Source organism: Festucalex cinctus, chromosome 11, assembly GCF_051991245.1.
Source record: "Festucalex cinctus isolate MCC-2025b chromosome 11, RoL_Fcin_1.0, whole genome shotgun sequence".
In the NCBI taxonomy this organism is placed as follows: domain Eukaryota; kingdom Metazoa; phylum Chordata; class Actinopteri; order Syngnathiformes; family Syngnathidae; genus Festucalex; species Festucalex cinctus.
Window position 1 is genome coordinate 12,890,966 of NC_135421.1, and position 19,178 is coordinate 12,910,143.

General features: G+C 39.9%; 1 protein-coding gene across 5 annotated transcripts in view; it reads left to right on the top strand.

Annotated features, from left to right (window-relative positions):
• The window catches only part of LOC144030056 (cyclic AMP receptor 4), a 101,919-nt gene extending 88,062 nt beyond the window's left edge, over window positions 1-13,857 (top strand). For all 5 annotated transcript variants that reach the window (XM_077535968.1, XM_077535973.1, XM_077535972.1 and 2 more), the window contains 2 exons: window positions 755-902; window positions 11,424-13,857. In XM_077535968.1, coding sequence (XP_077392094.1) covers window positions 755-902; window positions 11,424-11,579 — 304 coding nt within the window. In that variant the 3' untranslated portion in view covers window positions 11,580-13,857. The remainder of the gene's footprint in view (window positions 1-754; window positions 903-11,423) is intronic.
• The last annotated feature ends 5,321 nt before the right edge of the window (window positions 13,858-19,178 follow it).

Genomic DNA, 19,178 nt, shown 5'->3' on the forward strand with positions numbered 1-19,178 from the left:
TAAAGTTCCTGTAACGCTACTAATTTTTTCAAGGCGCGATTAATGACCACCCTTACTTCCGGTGACGCCGACTTATTAGTTGGCATATTTTATTGGTGTACTCTAAAAACAGTTGGGTCAAAAGTAACCCAATTAAGGCTAAAAAATTGACCGATCTGCTTTATGGGTCAATTTGACCCAATTTTTTGGCGTTGTTTTATACAAAACGTCCTTCTTTTTTTGACCCAAATAAAGGATATTACCAATATTTATGAGTTGTTTTACACTGAAAGACCCATTTCTTGACTCAAAGTTGGGTCAAATACAGTAGACCCAAGTAGATGATCGGTCCATTTTTGACCCATAGTCGGGTTATTTTTGACCCAACTGTTTTTAGAGTGTGTTGCTGGCTAAATGCTATCATGAGTTACTCCGCGGTTCTCATTTACGTATACACAGGTGATCACTTAATGAGGATGCATGGCAAGAAATGACAATAACCAACACATAGTTTGCTGATGCTAGCTTACGCAGTTACAGCCTTAGTCTCCATTTTGCTGCAGCACTCCATTTTCTTACCGCCCTCAGTCTCACCTTGAATTAAATACGAGGCAATCAATCTCTTCTGTTGTTTTTCACCATGTCTTGTCCATGTTTTTTTTCCCATCAATCAAGGCATGTCAACATGTTTGTGAACCTACAGTATGTTGCCATGGTAACTATCATCCTACAACTTGATTTTAAAACGAAACATTGTCCCGCTTTGTTCCACCAGGCTGCATAACGCCCTCTACCCACTGGATCCGTCATTTTCCCTCACCCTGTTGCACGTGCTGTCTGCTCCACTGCATGGCTTGGCCAACGCCTTCGTCTTTGGTCTGGATCGGGATTGGTGGAGCCTACTGAGCCCCACCGGCATGCAGGTACGTGTCAGCCTCATCTTGTAAATCATGACGTTTGTCTTTTGTTGCTTGTTTTGACTTGGTTTAACAATCATGGAAGGATGGATGGATGGATGGATGGATGGATGGAAAGAAGGATAGATGATGGAGGGCTGGATGGAAGGATGGATGGATGGATGGATGGATAGATGGATGGATGGATGGATGAATGGATGATGGATAGAAGGATGGATGGATGATGGAGGGATGGATGATGGAAGGAAGGATGGATGGATGGATGATGGAAGGAAGGATGGATGGATGGATGGATGGATGGATGGATGGATGGATGGATGATGAGGAAGGATGGATGATGGAGGGAAGGATGGATGATGGATGGAAGGATGAATGACGGAAAGGTGGATGATGGAAAGGATGGATGATGTATGGATGGATGGAAGAATGGATGGAAGATGGATGGAAGGCGTATTAGCTTGATTTCAAACAATAATTTCCGTGTCATGCAATAGCTGTGTTGCAATATTATCAGTATTGCTGTGCAAAATATTTGTCCAATTCCCACCCCAAGAGACGTAAACAGCTGCTGTCCTGCTATTGGTCGGGCAGATTTGTCGGTTGCGCGGCTGGAAAAGACCAAAATAAACACACATGCCAGGTCAGTGATGAGTCACTGTTACCCACCAGACATCAGTGCAGTCAGCGTGGGTTCAAGTCCTACTCAGAGACGGTGCGGTGCGAATGTGAGCGTAAATCCTTTCCTATCGCTCTGTGCTGTGTGATTGACTGGCGACAGGTCCAGCCCAGCAGTGTAGAAAATGGATGGATGGAAACGCGTCTACATTAGCTTAGCCTGTTGCTGTTGACTCTGGACGCTCGCGGCTGTCTTAGACTTTGCACTTTCCAATTTACTAGGTTTTTTAGATTGTTTTTTGGTTTCACAAGAAAAAGTTTTTCCTGAAAAGGGTTTTTTTTTTTGTTATTTATTTTTTAACTAAAAAATATTAATAGTCTTCGGAATTTTCAGGGGTTTTTTTGTTTTGTTTTTGTTTTGTCTTGCTCCACCTTTTTTGTACAACAACTTTTTCATGAAGCAATATAAAAGACTGCACGATAACAGCCTTCATTATCCGTCCTTGTTGTTTGCGAGCATTTGGCTCATTCTGTTTTACATGTTGAATGTGGCGTTGTTTTCAAATTTTCGCGCGACTACCAAAGTGGCACCATTTTAGTACCAAGATACGAGGACCATGTTAGGTAATCCCTAAAAATAAAATAAAATAAACCCCGAAATTTTTGAAGACTATTAAAGGGATACTTCACTTATTTATTAGCCCATTATAGCTCTAAAAAGATATTTTGTCTATAATTAATTTGATACTCTCATTATTTTTCACGTACAATTAATAATTAAAAAAATATATATATTAAATTACCACTTGTCGACTGAAAATGACATCACGTGCTCAGTGCGCAGGTAACGACCAATCACAGCTCACCTGTTTTCTAGGTTTGGTCATGTGACATTCACAAGCTGAGCTGTGATTGGTTCCCTGAGCCCTGAGCACATTGTGATGTCATTTTAAGGTGACTACAAGTTGCAAATTGTTGCATTTAATTGCACATGAAAAATAATGAAAATATCACATTTATTATAGACATAATATTAACGTTTAACGTTTTTTTTTTTTTTTTTTTTTTTAAAGGGATAGCTGATTACCTCGTCTTTGTACTGGTCTTTTTACTAAAGATATATATATATATATATAATATATATATATATATATATATATATATATATATATATATATATATATATATATATATATACAGTGATACCTCGGCTGACGAACGCTTTAGCTCACGAACTTTTCGCCTCACGAACATTAAATTCGCGAGAATTTAATGCTGACAAACTACTTTTCGGCGGACGAACCAAACCACGCGGTCGAACAGCACCACGGTGGCGGCCACGAGAAGCTGACGCACGCTCACAGCGTCCCAGTTCGTCACCCCCTTTCTTTTAGTGCGGACGCGGTTTGTGTTTGATAGACATTTTGAGTGTACTTTTGCTATTATGGGACCGAAAAAGACCCCACCACAGGCTAGTGTTAAGCCTAATGCTACGTTCTCACCAAAAGCGAGGGACGACGATTCGGCGGCGCGTTTGCATTGTAGTCAATGGAGTTTGCGCCACTAAAAAAAGCAAAAGTGCCATCACGTACCTCAAAAAAGGAGAAAATCGTGCCACGGCTGTTTAGTCCCAGGAAAGAAGTGAAAGTAGTTGGCGGTGCTCACTTTTTGTTGACTCGCTAAAGTGCTCCACTTCCTTGTTCACCAAGGGACACGCCTCCTCCACTCCGGTGAGCACGAAAGTGCGAATGAGCCGCAACCGTTCCATAAACACTCTACGCGGTGAAACGCTCGCGAATGAAGTAAGTCCACCATTGCTACCATACTTAAGAACTACCATCACAAAGTAAAATAAAACGACTTTATTATACAGTACAATTTATTTCTTTAATTACAGTACAATAGCACATTTATTATACATAAAATAAGGTATATTTTTGTGTAGTTTTAAGGCTTATTTAGTAGAAAATTATGTTTTATAGGGACCTGGGAACGGATTATTCTCATTTTAATGGTTTCTTATGGGAAATAAATGTTCGGAAGAAGAACTTTTCGGCTTACAAACACTTTCTGGGAACCAATTATGTTCGTGAGCTGAGGTATCACTGTGTATATATATATATATATATATATATATATATATATATATATATATATATTTACTTTTTTCTTTGTTTATAAAGTTGTATTTTGGGGGGGAATCAGATTTTTTTTTCTAAAAAAAATGTTTTATTTTTTTTAGCTAAAAAAATATTAATATGAATAGTCTTCGGGAATTTCTTAATTTTTTATGAAAAAAAATCCACTTTTTTTGCACGTTTTTCATGAAACAATATAAAACACTGCACAATAACGGCCTTCATTGTCCTTCCTTGTTTGCTAGCTTGTGTCTCGTTCTGATGAACACGTTGAATGTTGTTTTCGAAATTTCACGCAATGAACAAATCAGCACCATTTTAGTACCAGTTCGTCATGTCAACTACATAAAGCTCCACCATCAACTTGGTTGTTGATTGTCACTCTAATTTTGTGCTACTGAATTAAAAAAAATCAAATCCCCAGCCTCACTTTTCTCTCTTTTCGGCGACCATGTTCAGATGTTTGCGCAGTTGAACCGTCGTCGACTGCACTTCAATAAACACCGCGATCAATATTGCTCCCCGCTGATTTGTCTCAATCTAGCACCATTGACAGTATTTGCCGCTAATATCGAACCACGAGAGGCGGGGGATAAAGTAGTCTCTTGTCTTCTTTTTGAGCGTGCACGCACACGCGCGCATTGTCACCCAGTCTGTATCGCCAGCCAGGCTGATAAGCGGCCATGAGCACAGACTGGAAGAGAGGAATGTGCGGAATGACCTTCAAGGCAAATGTCAATGTTTCGGCGTGGCGAGCGGGGGCGCGAGGGAAAAGAAGACAACACAAGTGAAATGGAATCGCGGCGCCTTCGTAAATCACGGGGAAAATGATGTTTGTGTCAGGGAACGAGGGTACGGAAATCGGCGGCGGCGCCCGCCCGCACGCACACACACGCACCGATGCCAGTCAGACAGGCTCCGTGTGCGTTCGTGACTAACAGCCGGTTGTTATTCATCTTGGCATGCGACTCCCAGCAGACCCCCCCCCCCCACATCAGGTGCGAGATTGGCGGTGGCGAGGGGGAGGGAGGGAGGGTGGGGGGGCGACAGGGAGGGTGGTGACGGCGGGGGTGGGCGCTTGTGAGAGCGTCAAAACATTCCTTCCTCGGCGCAACGAATCTACGCTTTCATCAGACGCCTCATCGCCAGCTCAACACCCCCCCTCCCCCTCCCAACTCCCCGCCCCCCACTCTCAGCCCTCGTAGCAGCTGCTGGCTCCCGCGCTCGCTCGCTCGCCGCCTTCCTCGTTCGTGCTCTGCCGCCTATATTCAGCCTTCGCGCGCCTTTCCAGGCGGCTTCACATTCTTTCAAATTCAAAGACGACACCTTGACTTGACCTCCCGAGTCATTTCAGGAAGCCACTTTTTATTTCTTTTGCGGACCTCAAACAACGTGCGCCGAATCATTTCCATTGTGAGCCTTACCATGGCGGACTGTCAGACTGTTGTAGAGCTGAAATCTAGAGCAAAATTCATCGATTAATCGACAAGTAATCGATTATCAAAATAATCGAAAACTAGTTTAATAATTGAGTAATCGTTTGGAGTCATTTTTTTAATTTAAAATTGTCCAAATCCTCTGATTTCAACATATCAACAGTAATTGTTCACTGTTTTCTGTAGCCCTTCATGAAAGAAGACTTATATCTTCTGTGTTTAATCAAAATAAGACATTTGCAAACATCTGTTTTTACTTTGGAAAACACTGACCGAAATGGTAACATAGTTCATCAATCCCCGCTTTTTTTAAATCACTATACAAATATGAAGTACAAAATAACCGCCAATCACTGGTTAATAAACAGTAACAAGTGAAAAAAATGCACTTGTTGTGCACTTTAATACAAAATTAAAATGAATCTGATTGATTGAATAATGTTTTGTGCTGAACGGTTGGATCCCAAAGCGCAGACACAAATAAGGTTTTAACTATTTATTCACATAACTTGACTAAACGAAAAACAATGAGAATGCATCGAGAATCACGAGACGCCAAGCCCCCTTGGGCTGAGGAGAAGCACAGAGGAACACAGAGCAATAATCCGGCAACCACACACATTTCTCAGGCAGCTTATATAGACAGCAAATCGATCCCATTCTTTGTGGCTAGACATGTGGGTCCCAGTACTGACATGGAATTCTCTGATTGGCTGTTGACCCAGTAACGCAATTAAAGATTCTTGACACTACATAACATCACATAGCATTAAACCAGCCGAAACCTGATGCTGGTTACATGAGTACAAAACAGACACTTGACCTCAACTTCACAGGTCATGGACTCAAACTTGACCCAGGCGTGACCCCAGACGTGAGACAAGCCCAAACATTACTCCTGCATGACCCGAGTCATGACAAATAATCGATAGGTTAATCGATTCTAAAAATATTCGATAGTGACGGCACTACTAAAATCTACAACCAAGTTGATTGTGTAGCGAACTACTACGATAATGTTACTGATTTGGTGATCGTGTGAAACTGAAAAGCACATCACATTGAACATGCTAATCAGAATTAGCCACATGCTAACAACATGGAAGGACAATGAGGGCTATTATCATGCAATATTTTTTTAATTTTATGAAAAAGTTGCTCTGCAAAAAAGGTAGTTTTTTTTTTTTTGCTTAAAAAAAACAACTTTCCCGTACACTAATATCTTGTAGCTAAAAACATCAGACTTTTTTTTTCCAGTGGTGCGGGGGTAATTTTATTTTTCCAAACTACACGACTTTATCTAAAATTAACTTTTCTTGAAAAAAAGATGACTTTTATTAAGAAGAAAAATCACATTTTTTTTCTTAGGGCTGAATCTAGTAGGCAGTCCGCCAGGCTTATAAAGGATTGGGGGAAACCCTGATTTATTCTTCGAAGTTTCACATGTTTACCAAAGCAGTACCAAATAAAAATGGGATTTTGTTCCCCTTATTCCCCGTAAGAAATTTCCAGGTGAACTGAAAGGCAGCGACCAAATTTTGTCCTGCTTGACGATTTGGTAGTGAATCAGCTGCGCTTCTTGGCCTTATGATCACGTCTTTTTGAACGCGACCTATTCTTGGTGTCGGCAAAAGTCATCTACAACCCCACAGCTTTTCTCCCTCCGGTTCTAATCAATGCAGATTTGAAATGTAGCGCGCGCGAAGCAATTGGTATAATTACGACGCGGCAAACTATGCAAATGAAGAATATTTCTCTGGGGCTGTTGTTCTAACAGCAGATTGTACAACCGTCACCTCCGCTTCTAACGACATTTGGCTGCCGGCGCTTCTTCTTTTGTTTTGGTCCGCACCAAACAACGACTCGCGTCTTTCATTTTTGAGCAGCGTGGGAGCAAACGCCAGCCCCGATTGCAGCAACCTTTTGTGGGTCATTTCGCCGTTGCGAAACACTGGCGTGTTTGTCGTCATCCGCGAGCCGTCTTCTTGGCCCTGTCGCTGCCTCGCAAATGTAGGCCACGTGTTTGCGGTCGTTTGGACCGTGACTATTCTCGGAAGGGAATCAAATGCCTCCTTTGTTGTCTGGTCGTCAAGCGTCAATATTCAAAATAGTTGCTGATGTGCGCAAGATCAGAAGGTTATTTCTAATTAGGCCTTTATCTGACCGTCTAAATGTCAGCCAACCAACGCACGGCTGTAATGTGATGTATTCAACATAAAAACACGGACTGGAAACACTTTCTTCAGTGCGCTTGAAGAACACTTGTATTAATACTTGAGGTATTGGTAGTTTTTTTTTTCCCAGACGCAGAACAAACTCACTAAGGTACAAGCTATTAGACGATATGCTTTTGGTACTAACTTGTTAACTCATTCAAAATTGCATCATGTGAATGTGGATATCGTGATACAGAACAAAAAGAAAGACAAAAAACTAGCACAGTGCATACGCAACTTGCAGTGGCATTTAAAAATCGTCTCCCCGGCTCTTCAGATGGAGCCACAGCAATAACAAATGCCATTGGTGTTTTTGGTGTGTAATAATTCAAACTCTTACTGTTGCATTTCCTAACAAGAAGCCCTGATTCTGATGTTGCACTTTGTTAACTCATTGAATGTCAGCCATTTTACAAGATTTTAACCCATTTTTGACGGCCTACAGAACATTGTGTTCTATGGCTATATAAACATGGGACCCACCAAAAGAAAGCTTAACCCCTCACCTTTCATCAGAAATAAACCGTTTCTCTCTAGCATTTGTCATTCCTGAGTAATCAGAAGTAGAGTAGAGGCAAGTTTCACTGAAAATCCTGTTTTGACAAAAATAACGGGAAAATCGAGGGTTTTTTGAAAAGATGCATTTCAAGTAAAAATTCAACTTTGAACTGACCGAACTAACCCCACCAGTACTTATCGTGCACTGCTATACAGTATAACACACGAGGCAATAGATAGCATAGGCATCATATTACGTGTGCTGATAGATGCACAGTGAAAAAGTCCTCTTGAAGTTATGAAATTTAGCATGCTACCAAGTTCGTGCTTACCTTCATGGCGATTGGCGCTTGCCCGTCTTTGATCGCTAGCGTGAATACGTTTGCCCACGGTGATTGATCCGGGATCGCGGAAGTTCGGAGAAGCCGGTGGCGTTTCACGTAAAAAGCCATATGGTGATTGTTGAGCGGCTTCTTTGGATCAATGTGGCGTCATACCTCGATGCAGTTTGCCCAGGAAGCGTCATCCGGTGAACGGGAAAGTCAAACAGACGCGTGATCGCCCGGTGGCTTTCCACGTCTTAACAAATTGCTAAGCTAATGCTCCACCTACTTCCTTGTCCACTGTGGGCTTCTTCTACTCCCCCTACATGTTGGCTCTCCTCTGATCAAAACTACTTGTGGCCATCTGCTGGCAACTACACCTCATTACAATTGTTTTGTCATCTCAATACTTGCTGGGGACTAGCATGAGGTTCTCCTACGTCCAGTGCATTAAAAAAAACAACAACCTCAAAACCCGAGTTAATTCGTGGATGGGGTGAGCCGCATATATTAAATACATGAGATAATTCGTGGAGAAGAATGAATGAGTTAAAAAGAAAATATATCAGCTGTTGTATTTGTTTAATATTTTGTTTATTTGATAATAGGGCTAGACTCTGCCAATTATCTGCGCCGATATTGGGCATTTTGATGAATATCGGTATCGGCGTCTGTAAAAATCTAACGGGCGATAAAAGGTAAATCTCACACCATTTTAATGCAATTTAAAATTTCAGTTAACTTTTATAAGAGATGCTGCTGACCCTGGGAACCTTCTGAATCATTTGTTTTTGTTTGACATTAAAACAAAAGAAATGTGAATGTTTAAGATTTCAAGTATTTTAAAATTTTGGCAAAAAATATTGACAGTAGAAAACTATAAGGAGCTACAGTATTTACTTGTTTACGTTTACATTTAACTTTTTAAGACATAGTGATAACCTTGGAAGCTCCCTGAACTATTTGTTAGAAATTTAAAATGATGTCTACTGTCTAAGATTAAAAAAAAGAAAAGAAAAATTGTTCAATAAACATGCTTTACAACAAAGTCAGGCTTGACATTGTATTTTTCTTTTTTGTTTTTTTTTAATTGACGGCAATAATTCAATCCCTTTTTACTGAAAATGAATATCGGTTATCGGCCTGCTTGACTACTAATATCTGTATCGGCCCTGAAAAAAAAACCAACATATCAATCTATCTCTAATTGAGAATTATTTATAATATAAATAAAAAATCTCAGTATATAAATTTTATATACTGAGATTTTTTTGCAAGCATTGACCATAAATAAGCCCGTTGATGTTTTTCATAGTTTTTCCTGACTGCGCCAAATGTGAACCAAACGGTGACCTCAAAAGGTACGAGATGTTCATGTTGCTTCTTTTGATTGTCATGTTTATGTCTACTTTTCCATCTAAGTAGTCCTAACAGTGCCTTTTTTTTTTCCAGCAACTTTTTGTTTAGTTTGAGTGAGGGCAGAGAAATGATTTCAACTTTACCACATGGCCCATTGGTGTCATATTTGGTTCATGTACCAGTCGTCTAAACAGGAACTGGTGCTGTGATAAAACAACTGGGGAAAGTCCTTCAGAGTTGTTAAGTGCGTGTCTAATTAGATATTGACTTTGTGTCAACTATTAGATATCTTTATATATAATAACATAACATTTAAGTTTTCGACCAAACAAGCCGTATGTAGTGAACGCTCCCCTTCAACTCCAAATGTGCATTTCACAGCATTGAGGCTTTTTTTTTTTTTATGGGTTCTGTTTTACAATTTTGTGGGGGAGGCTACTCAGTGACTTTTCGGGTGGGGGCTGCGGTATATGAAATATGTCCGTTTCCACCACTTTTGAGAATCGATACAACCTCAAAAAGGCATTTTCTTTGGCGGAATAACAGCAAGCAGTCATTTCAAGAGGGCTTGGCATCGCTTGCTCAAGTTCTAATAATAGGACAGCATTCCAGGAGTCCCCTAAATAAAGATGAAAGAACAAAACAGAACAACGTCATGTCTCATACAGAAGTCCCACAGTGACTAACGAGAATAGCACAGAGCAAAAAACGAAATGTGAGCTGAGAAAAAAAAATTTTTGGGGAGACCCCATTGTTTGTGAACATCCTTTGTTGGCATGGACGGACGTACGGTACAATTAAGGCGTGGAATGTTTTGTCTGTTTTGTCATAAGGGCTCGAAAAAAAAATGGTATGAGACTACGATCTGTAACTTTATCTAGATCTGCACCAAAAGTGAATGTGCAATATATTTTATTCACAAAACTAACCACTAAACAACCAACAAATGGTGGACGAATCATAAACTATAACACAATATAAAAATAAATAAATAAATAAAATAAAATAAGACCTGCTGTCATTGTTAATTTCAAAGAGCCTGCCACTGAGTTCAAAGCACATTTTCCATTTAGTCAGACAAATCAACGCTGATTGAAATGTAGACTCCCATTAGCGGACTTCACAAATTGGGGCCATTAAGGAAACGTCTGACTCAAATTGTCGGGAAGGCTTTACAATGATGTCCTGTTGTTTCATTCGTGGCAATCATTTATATATATATATATATATATATATATATATATATATATATATATATATATATATATGTGTGTGTGTGTGTGTGTTTGCGTTTTGCAGTAATTCGCATTAGAATATAGCTACGTTTCATCATTCACAAATCTGCTTCAAATTGTGGGGAAATCAGCTTGTTTTCATCATGACCCTGGTTGCTCTCTTATACACTGCTGCTACCTGCTGGCCGTTTTTGTAATAACTACAATTGCTTCAGCCGTTCTCTGCAGTTCAGAGGCTGCATCAAAGCCTTCTGTATGCTGTAGCATTTAAAAAACAAACAAAAAAAACGTATAAATATGTCTGTGGGACACTTAAAACATGTAAAATAGAACGTATTTATATATTTTGAGAGTAAATGAGTTAACAAGCTGATGAAAATTTGTGAAAATTCTGACTTTTGGCCTTATTTCATAAAATCCCAAACAGCGAAAATTGAGTCTGTCGAAACACGATAGCTGAGTTCGCATCTTGACTGTCAAAAAGTTGCACGTACTGGCGGGCTAACTTTTCTGCTTATGGAAAAACATCTTGAAATGCCAGAAACAAAAAAACAAAAAAAAAGCAGCATGACATATTGATCAATGCCGGTTCGGAGATTCTGAATGATGTAACTTGGAGACAGTCACAGCCATTTTGTTGCTTTGTCTTTAAATCTGGATTTTAAACTGAACCCTTGTCCTGCAACTTTTGTTTTTCTTCGTCTCAGCTGGCCCTGCAGTCGCGGCTGTGTGACAGGACGCGGATCGGCGAGTACCACGCCGGGACCGTGCGCTACACCCAAGCCGACTTGAGCGACGACGAGGACACCAACACGCTTTTCTACGCGCCTGACATGACCCTGAAAGACCGAGGGGGGCCCTGAGGGAGACAAAGGCGGCGAGGATCGGCGGCGGGGAGGAGGAGGAGGAGGAGGAGGAGGCGGCGGCTTCCTGACAAAGAGAAATGCGGTGGATTAGAAAGCGAGAGGGAGGCAAAGAAGGTAGGCAGAGAATGGAAGGCAAGATTGGGGGGAAAGTCAGGCAGATAGAAGCCGGAGATGAGCTGTCAGGTTCCATTATTAATCCCCATCCTTTACTATTTAATATCCTAAAGACGCGCGCGCACACACATACTGAGCAGGGCCGCCTGCAATACCACAACCACGGGACACGAGAAAAAAAAAGCTCCTTGCGGTGTTAAAAAGGCTTCCGCCGCATCCCCGAGCTCTTAAAACATTCCTCATCACTGCCCCCAGGACTCCCTCAATCCGCACTTTTGGCACAAGATGGAGGGGGGAGGGGGAAAAAAAGAAGCTGAAAAGCAATCTTAACAAGGCGCAATTACCTTTTCACCTCGCTGCAGGAAAGCAGGCCTTTTTAAAACGCCGGCGCGTGCCGTTCGCCGGCACACGCACGCACGCACGCACGCATAATTCACGCGACTTCCTCGTTTATTTATACATGAGCCTGCCTGCTGCACAGCCCACGGCAAATCAGCTTCCACGTCTCCTGCCTCGGACAGGATTGCTTTCTGACTTTTGCCTAAAAAAACAAAACAAAAAAAACACGCGTGTCCATTTAACCTTGCGTTTTCACCAAATAAGAGGAAAATTAACAAACAAAATTAGTCAGTTTGCGGAAGCGGGGTGGTTGCCGTCAAGTAGTGCCTTCCATTTTCTCAAACGGGGTACACACATACTCATTTTTAACATTCTTCTTTTCTGCTGTTTTCTATGAGCTTTCTACAAATGTTCTTCATCCACATATTTGTCTTTCAAATCTGATTTAATAGTTTTGACAAATGGTTCATCATACGGATTTGTTAACATCTGAACGTGCATCTCTCCACAAAAAAAACTGATTCGATACGTTTTTGGATTCATGGGGCACGAAACAATTCGAGGATGGTTCGATTTGAAAATAGAATGACCCGATTTAGTCTGGTTTAGTGGGAGATTGCTATTATATTTGATATGGCGATTATATTTGATATGGTACAGCTCATTTTGAGAGGGTATGACGCCCTTGTCATTTTACATAATTTTGAATGAACTTCCTTCTAAGATATCTCTCCAATAAAAGACAATTCAATATAGCTCCATTTTTAACCCCAATAAAAAAAAAGGTTTTCCGGTTCAAACCATTTTTTTGTTGCACCGTTTATGTTAACCAATTTTTTAAATGCACGTCGAAAAGAAATTGGCAAAATTGCTGCAAAACCAAGACTGACCTGTAGAGGCAGCATGGATATTCACACCGAGGAAAAAAATACAAAGAAGAAAAAAAAAGACTAGTAGTGGAAGATGGCTAATCGTTTACCTATGTTGACATTTTAATGTGGTACAATGACTTCACATTTATGGAATCCATGCAAATATTGAACAAGTTTACATTTGCAACTGTTTTCCAAGCAGATCGTAGAGGTGGGGAAAAAATCCTCAATAATTGACAAACCTCGATCTGACCCAACCTTTTGCTAAATTTGATTGGAAGCGGGATCGGAATGCTCAAATGTATCTCCGTTATCGGTATGCCCGATCCGATCGACAAGATCACAAATCGGGGCTGATCACATGATTTTTTCAGTGGATCATATCAGCTGAAAAAGATCTGATTTGAAATTTTCTTCATTTATAAATTCAAATATAGCATATTTTATTAATTTACTTAAATCACTACTAAGTTAATGCGATATAAAAGATATCATCTTGGCATACCGTATAATAAAAATAAATAAAACCGACAAAGACAAATTACAAATAAAAAATAATAATTAAAGATAAATGTTACAATTTGGATATGGTCTGCATCGGTGTTGGCTGAGACTGTATCGGCAAATACTCAAAATCAAGTGACTTGGACTCAAAAAAAAAAAAAAAAAATACAATGGGATGTCCCTAGTATGTGTCCCCCCCCCCCCCACCCCCACTTTATCAACAACGTAACAATGACAAATGCTTGTATGAAGCTTATGATGTCATATAAGCCTCACATGAACACGTTAACATCAGCTCACGTCAAAGGTTAATGACTAATTTAGTCTCAGTGAAATTTGACCATTATTGACTATGATTGGTTGAAAATATCCATTGCTCATTATACGACGCGTCAGCATATACAAATGAACATCCTGTTATTAATATACAGACGGAGTTAAGTGGACATGCTTGTTTGACCTTTGTTTACTTGTACACATTGAACGGTTCGATGTCCAGGAAAAAACGCGTATCTGCAAATTTTGTATTTTTTCCTTTCCGCAAATGTACGAAAATCCTTTTTGTATTCCTTGTGTGTCTGTCCTGTAAATGGTCAGAGCACAGGTCACATTTGAATTCAGATATTTGCTATCTGTGTAACTATAATTCCACATTTTTTTCACAAATCTATGCGATTAGTTATTTTTTACACATTTTTGATCAATCAAAAGTGTTGAAAACGGTTGTGCACTTTAACAACGTAATGAAGTCGTTTTGGGGGTCCCCTGAAAAGTGAAGATTTTGGAGGTTCCGAGTGTTCCACCTGACGTCAACAATATTCAGTGCAAAGACACAGGAAGTGTTTTGTTTGGGTTTGAGGCAGCTATTTAATTAAGCACTGTTTTGGCCACAAACTCAAAACTAATTTTATTCAGCAAAATGAAATTAACTAGTCATGTTGAGTAGAAGCACAAAAAAAAGACTCGAGGCATCATGGCTGAAAACACACAGGAGGTCTGCCATTTTGATTTCAAGTAGCCATTTTAGTTTCATTTTCCAAGGGTCCTTTAGAAATAGCTTGACGTTTTCTCCCATTGCTTGGAAATTTGAACCACAGAAACTAAACAGATGAGTGATGGTAAATTTCAAGGAAGTTGAGCTTTCGTCATTGCTTGTGGGCGCATCATGACAGAAAAATGACGACACGCCATTAAACGAGCAACTCGAATGACTCATCTCCCCAAGGTGAGAGTTCAAATAAAATATCTTGCTTTTTTCAGCATAAATTCCAAAAGTCAACACAAAATTTGAAGAAGCAATTTAAACTTTGGACAATGATGGATTTCTTGAAAATGTTTTGTATTTTTTTTTGTATGAAAATGTTACATGTCTTTGTTATACTGTTATGGTTATAAATATACATTCTATTTTTGTATTTGCCTGTGAAGATGACTGCCAACGTGCTGCTCAGCCTTATGAACAATTTTTAAAAACTACACAAATATCATGTTGTTTTTTTTTTCTTTTCTCTCGACGGTGTCCGAGTCCAAACAAAAAGGTAAATGATGGCACGTGGCGATCGCTGCCTAGCAACAGCCTCTGCTACTCCATCATCTCTCGGCCTGTGTCAGTGGTGGCGAGCTGTGATTGGCAGCATAATCATTTAAATTCAGCCTCCATTTTGTTGTTGTTGTTGTTTTTTTTAAAGGCAGCTGCCGGCGCGAAGTGACCACTGTCACTCGCCTTTTCCTGACGACTTGAACTCACGACCCGACACTTGACCCCTTTTCACCCCCTTGAGCTGTTGAACTTTCCCGCCGGGTGTCAGTGACACCTCCGCGCGACTGAGTTTGCACTTTAACGCAGCTTGGCCACCATCTTACTCCGACACACGCACGGACTCGCATCCTTTTTTCTTTTTTTTTTGGCACCGTCGCTGGCTTGACTTGACTTGCACTCCATCAAATAAATGAGCAGCAGAGCCGTTTCATAACAAAGCTGCGCCTCAGTGTGTTTATTTCATTCGCACGGCGCCATCCCTCAACGCCGCTGGCTTTGCAAAGTGTGCCGAAGCGTGCGTATTTGTGAGCAGAAATGTTCTAGCAGTGATTCTCCGAAGTGCGGTACGAGTACTGCTTGTCGTACGCGGGCTCCCTCTACTGGTAAACTAAAGGATTGCTAAATTAAATGTACAACATTGAGACATGAATTAAAATCAATCATTACAATTAAGCTTTTAGCATTAGCATTTACTGTTTTTATGTACAGTACATTTTTCATTTACATTTTTTCTGTATTTTACACTTACAGTACTTTTAATTCTACTTAGGAATAAAATGTGTACTCGCTTTTCATGAACACTACAGCTACAACTGTGGAATATTTGTACAGCTGACTATTCTTTCAATTATCCTATTGATTAATGAAATAATCGTATAAAGATTTCAAACTTGTTTCTCCACAGGACACCCCTTGTTCCAAACTCTAAATTATCAGAACGATTTTCCCCATTGAAATGAATTGAAATGCTATGAATGTGATCTAGCGCCCCCTAGAAATGTCGTTACATTAAGTAAAATACTAGGGCTGTGTATCAATTCGATTTTGATTGACACGATTAGTTTCATTCAATTTCGATTTTTTTTTTCTCCCCCAGTTCGATTGAATTCACTTCAATTCCACCCACTATTGATTAATTGTGGAACATCAATTCTTCTTAAATATCAAGTACATTATGAAAACTTATGGAGGGGAACAGCGAGAGCGGGCAACGACAACAAAACATTTGAACTCATGGAGGCAGCAGTTCGCGCTATTCTGTGTCTGTGGCGCGGCAGCAACACGTCACTGTTTGCAAAAGTGCAGAAGGCCTCGCTCACAGACACATTTTTAGAGATCGGCAGTCAACAAAAACATTTACATGGTTGTTTAATTTCTGACTTGATGGGTGGGCCGGCACTCCAGACACACAATTTGTATGCGAGCCATTAAAAAGTCAATTTTCCATAATATGTTCTCTTTAATATATGCCGGGTGTGTCATCCACTTAGGACAAATAAATGCCTTCCTGTCTGGAACACTAAATGGCTAGTAATTGTAATTATCTCACTTCATAAGCACTATTGTTCACACGCTGACTTCATTTCAACGCCACTGCTTACCAAAACAGCAGCACCTACTCAAACACCCTCTCCAATGATTTGACCTGTGATATCTTCCCAAATAACACGCAATAATTGTCATTACGAGAACAATGTTGTCATGTCATGACAAAAAAATAAATAAATAAATCCCTGCTTGGTTAATAATAAGAATAAAATCTTATCTTACAACTCAACTTTATTTATGCAGCACTTTGAAACAACAGGCTGTACATAATACAAAGACAATCACAAAAAAAATAATGGGGGATGGGACCTGTGTGGCCTTAGACATGTTTCTTTTTTGCCGTACTAGAATAAAGTGTAATTGCACATCCAGTACAGTAGGTGGCAGTGGCGCTCTCATTGTCAGATACTGTGTAAGGAGTATTAGCTCCTATATAGAGATATACTAAAAACAACTGAACAGACAAATAACTATTTATTAGCCTAGAAACTAGACTCATTGCTTTACCACCGACTGAGTCTGGACACAAAAATAACTAAATAAATGAAACAATTGCAACAAAAATAAATAATTGAGAAGCACTGCTTTAGATCAGACTTTCACAGTCCTTATGTTGGCCACTTGCTGTTCCACTAGCGGCCTGTTGGTGGCGTCAAGCTGTATGAAGTTGTATTACACAGTGGAATGAGAGAAGAAGAGCTGTACATATTGGTAGACAGGAAAAAGAACATCCATCTATCAATTATCCTACATCACAATATTATGAGAGACAATAACGCATCAGACTCATTAGCAAAATCGTATTATAACAAGAAAGGTCATAATATGTGAATAACATAGTGCCATGAGAAGAAATTCGTAAGGCGAGGAGATTGAAAGTGAATTGTTACACAGGAAATTCTGTAGCGTAAATTTGACTTTTTAGAGTGGGACCAAATAGACTCAGTTTTAGAGTATTATTTACTAGGGGTGTGAATTGCCTAGTACCTGACGATTCGATTCGTATCACGATTCACAGGTCACGATTCGATTCGATACCGATTAATCCCGATACGAATGGTCACGATTCGATACCGATTAATCCCGATACGAATTTATAAGTCGATTGTTGCGATTTTTTTTCATTCATATTTAGAAAATACTAATCAGTAAGCTTGTAGAGTGTAAGATTTATATGAAAATGTATTATTTATTGATCTGAAATTTCAGTCTTATAGAGGTTGTAATCTGTTTCATGTTTGAACAGCATTAAAATAAAAATATTAAGGCTTAATGTGCCTTTCATATAACATTCTTCCATGCTCAAGGTGTGAATCCTAAAAAAAAAAAAAAAAAAATCGATTCTGCCGATTATTGAATCGATTCGAGAATCGTGCGATGTAGTATCGCGATATATCGCCGAATCGATTTTTTTTTTAACACCCCTATTATTTACACTTCGAAGAGAGTAAAATAAAGAATTGGAAAAAAATAAAAATGACTCAAGGGTGGAGGAACAAAGTCACGACCTCCTGCTTTCTGTTAGTATATCGCTCGTGTCAGCTGCAGCTGATTCCGTGATTGCATGGAATCGTCCCAACTCCAAGAGAAAAGCAAACAGTAGGAGGGGCATAGCTCAGGTGGTAGTGCGACAGTCTCCCAAGCTGACAGTCATGAGTTCGTTCCTCAACCCTTGAGTGACTTTTATATATTTATTTTTTCAATTTTTTATTTAGCCTATTCTAAAATGGAGTCTATTTGGTTCCTATCTGAATAGTGAGATTTACGCTAAATAGAGTAAAATTTACACTACAGAATTTACTGTGTATGAGAAAGAAAATCATCAATATTGTGAAAATTCTAAAGTTAGAACAAAAGTTGTAGTTCCAGAAAAAAATCGTAGTGGTGAATAAAGTCATATCGCAAAGATAAAGTTGTATCACGGTTGTATTAGTATAATAAAGGTCGGGTTGTTGTAATATTATAAGAAAATGCTATGAAAATAAAGTCATATGAAAAGTCGTAAAATTGTAATGTTCCAAGATGAATTTAGGAGCTGCAACGGAAATAAAATATGATGATCGGGATCAATGTCAACAGAAACCCAAGCCACGGCATTGAGGAACAACTCATGCTGACTGACGATGTATCCTTGTTCCCTGATCATGCCAGTTACTGAGATTTTCATGCTTCTAATATTGCCAAAACTTTTTATTCATAGAAAAAAAAATCCAGCGGCATAATGGTCTTAAATCATGGCTATTAATTACGGGTCGCACCCTGCTGGCCCGGTCTTGTCTGCACATCTGCTTAACTGGATTTTGATGAAAGAAAATTGAGCGTCATGTCCTCCAGAAATCCCGACTTTTCTTTGCTCGCAGCAGCCGTCCGAAAAAGGAAAGACGGCGTCCACACGCTGCAACATTTCACGGCTCGCTCGCTGAAGCCGAGGAAATAAGCGAATCTCCCCGTCATGCGGGAAGAATTATTATTCGCCCCCCCTCGAATCGTGGCATGCTTCGTAATTGGATACAATTTAACAGCCGCGGCCCACGGGCATGTCGGCAGGCGCGCGGCCTGCTATTAGCTCGCCTTGCCTCGCCGCCCTATCATTTGTCACATCTGTGTTTGTGTGCTTCTGTGTGTGCGTGCGTGTCCGCGCGCGTGACACCAGAAACCCGAGCCATTGTTGGAGTCCGG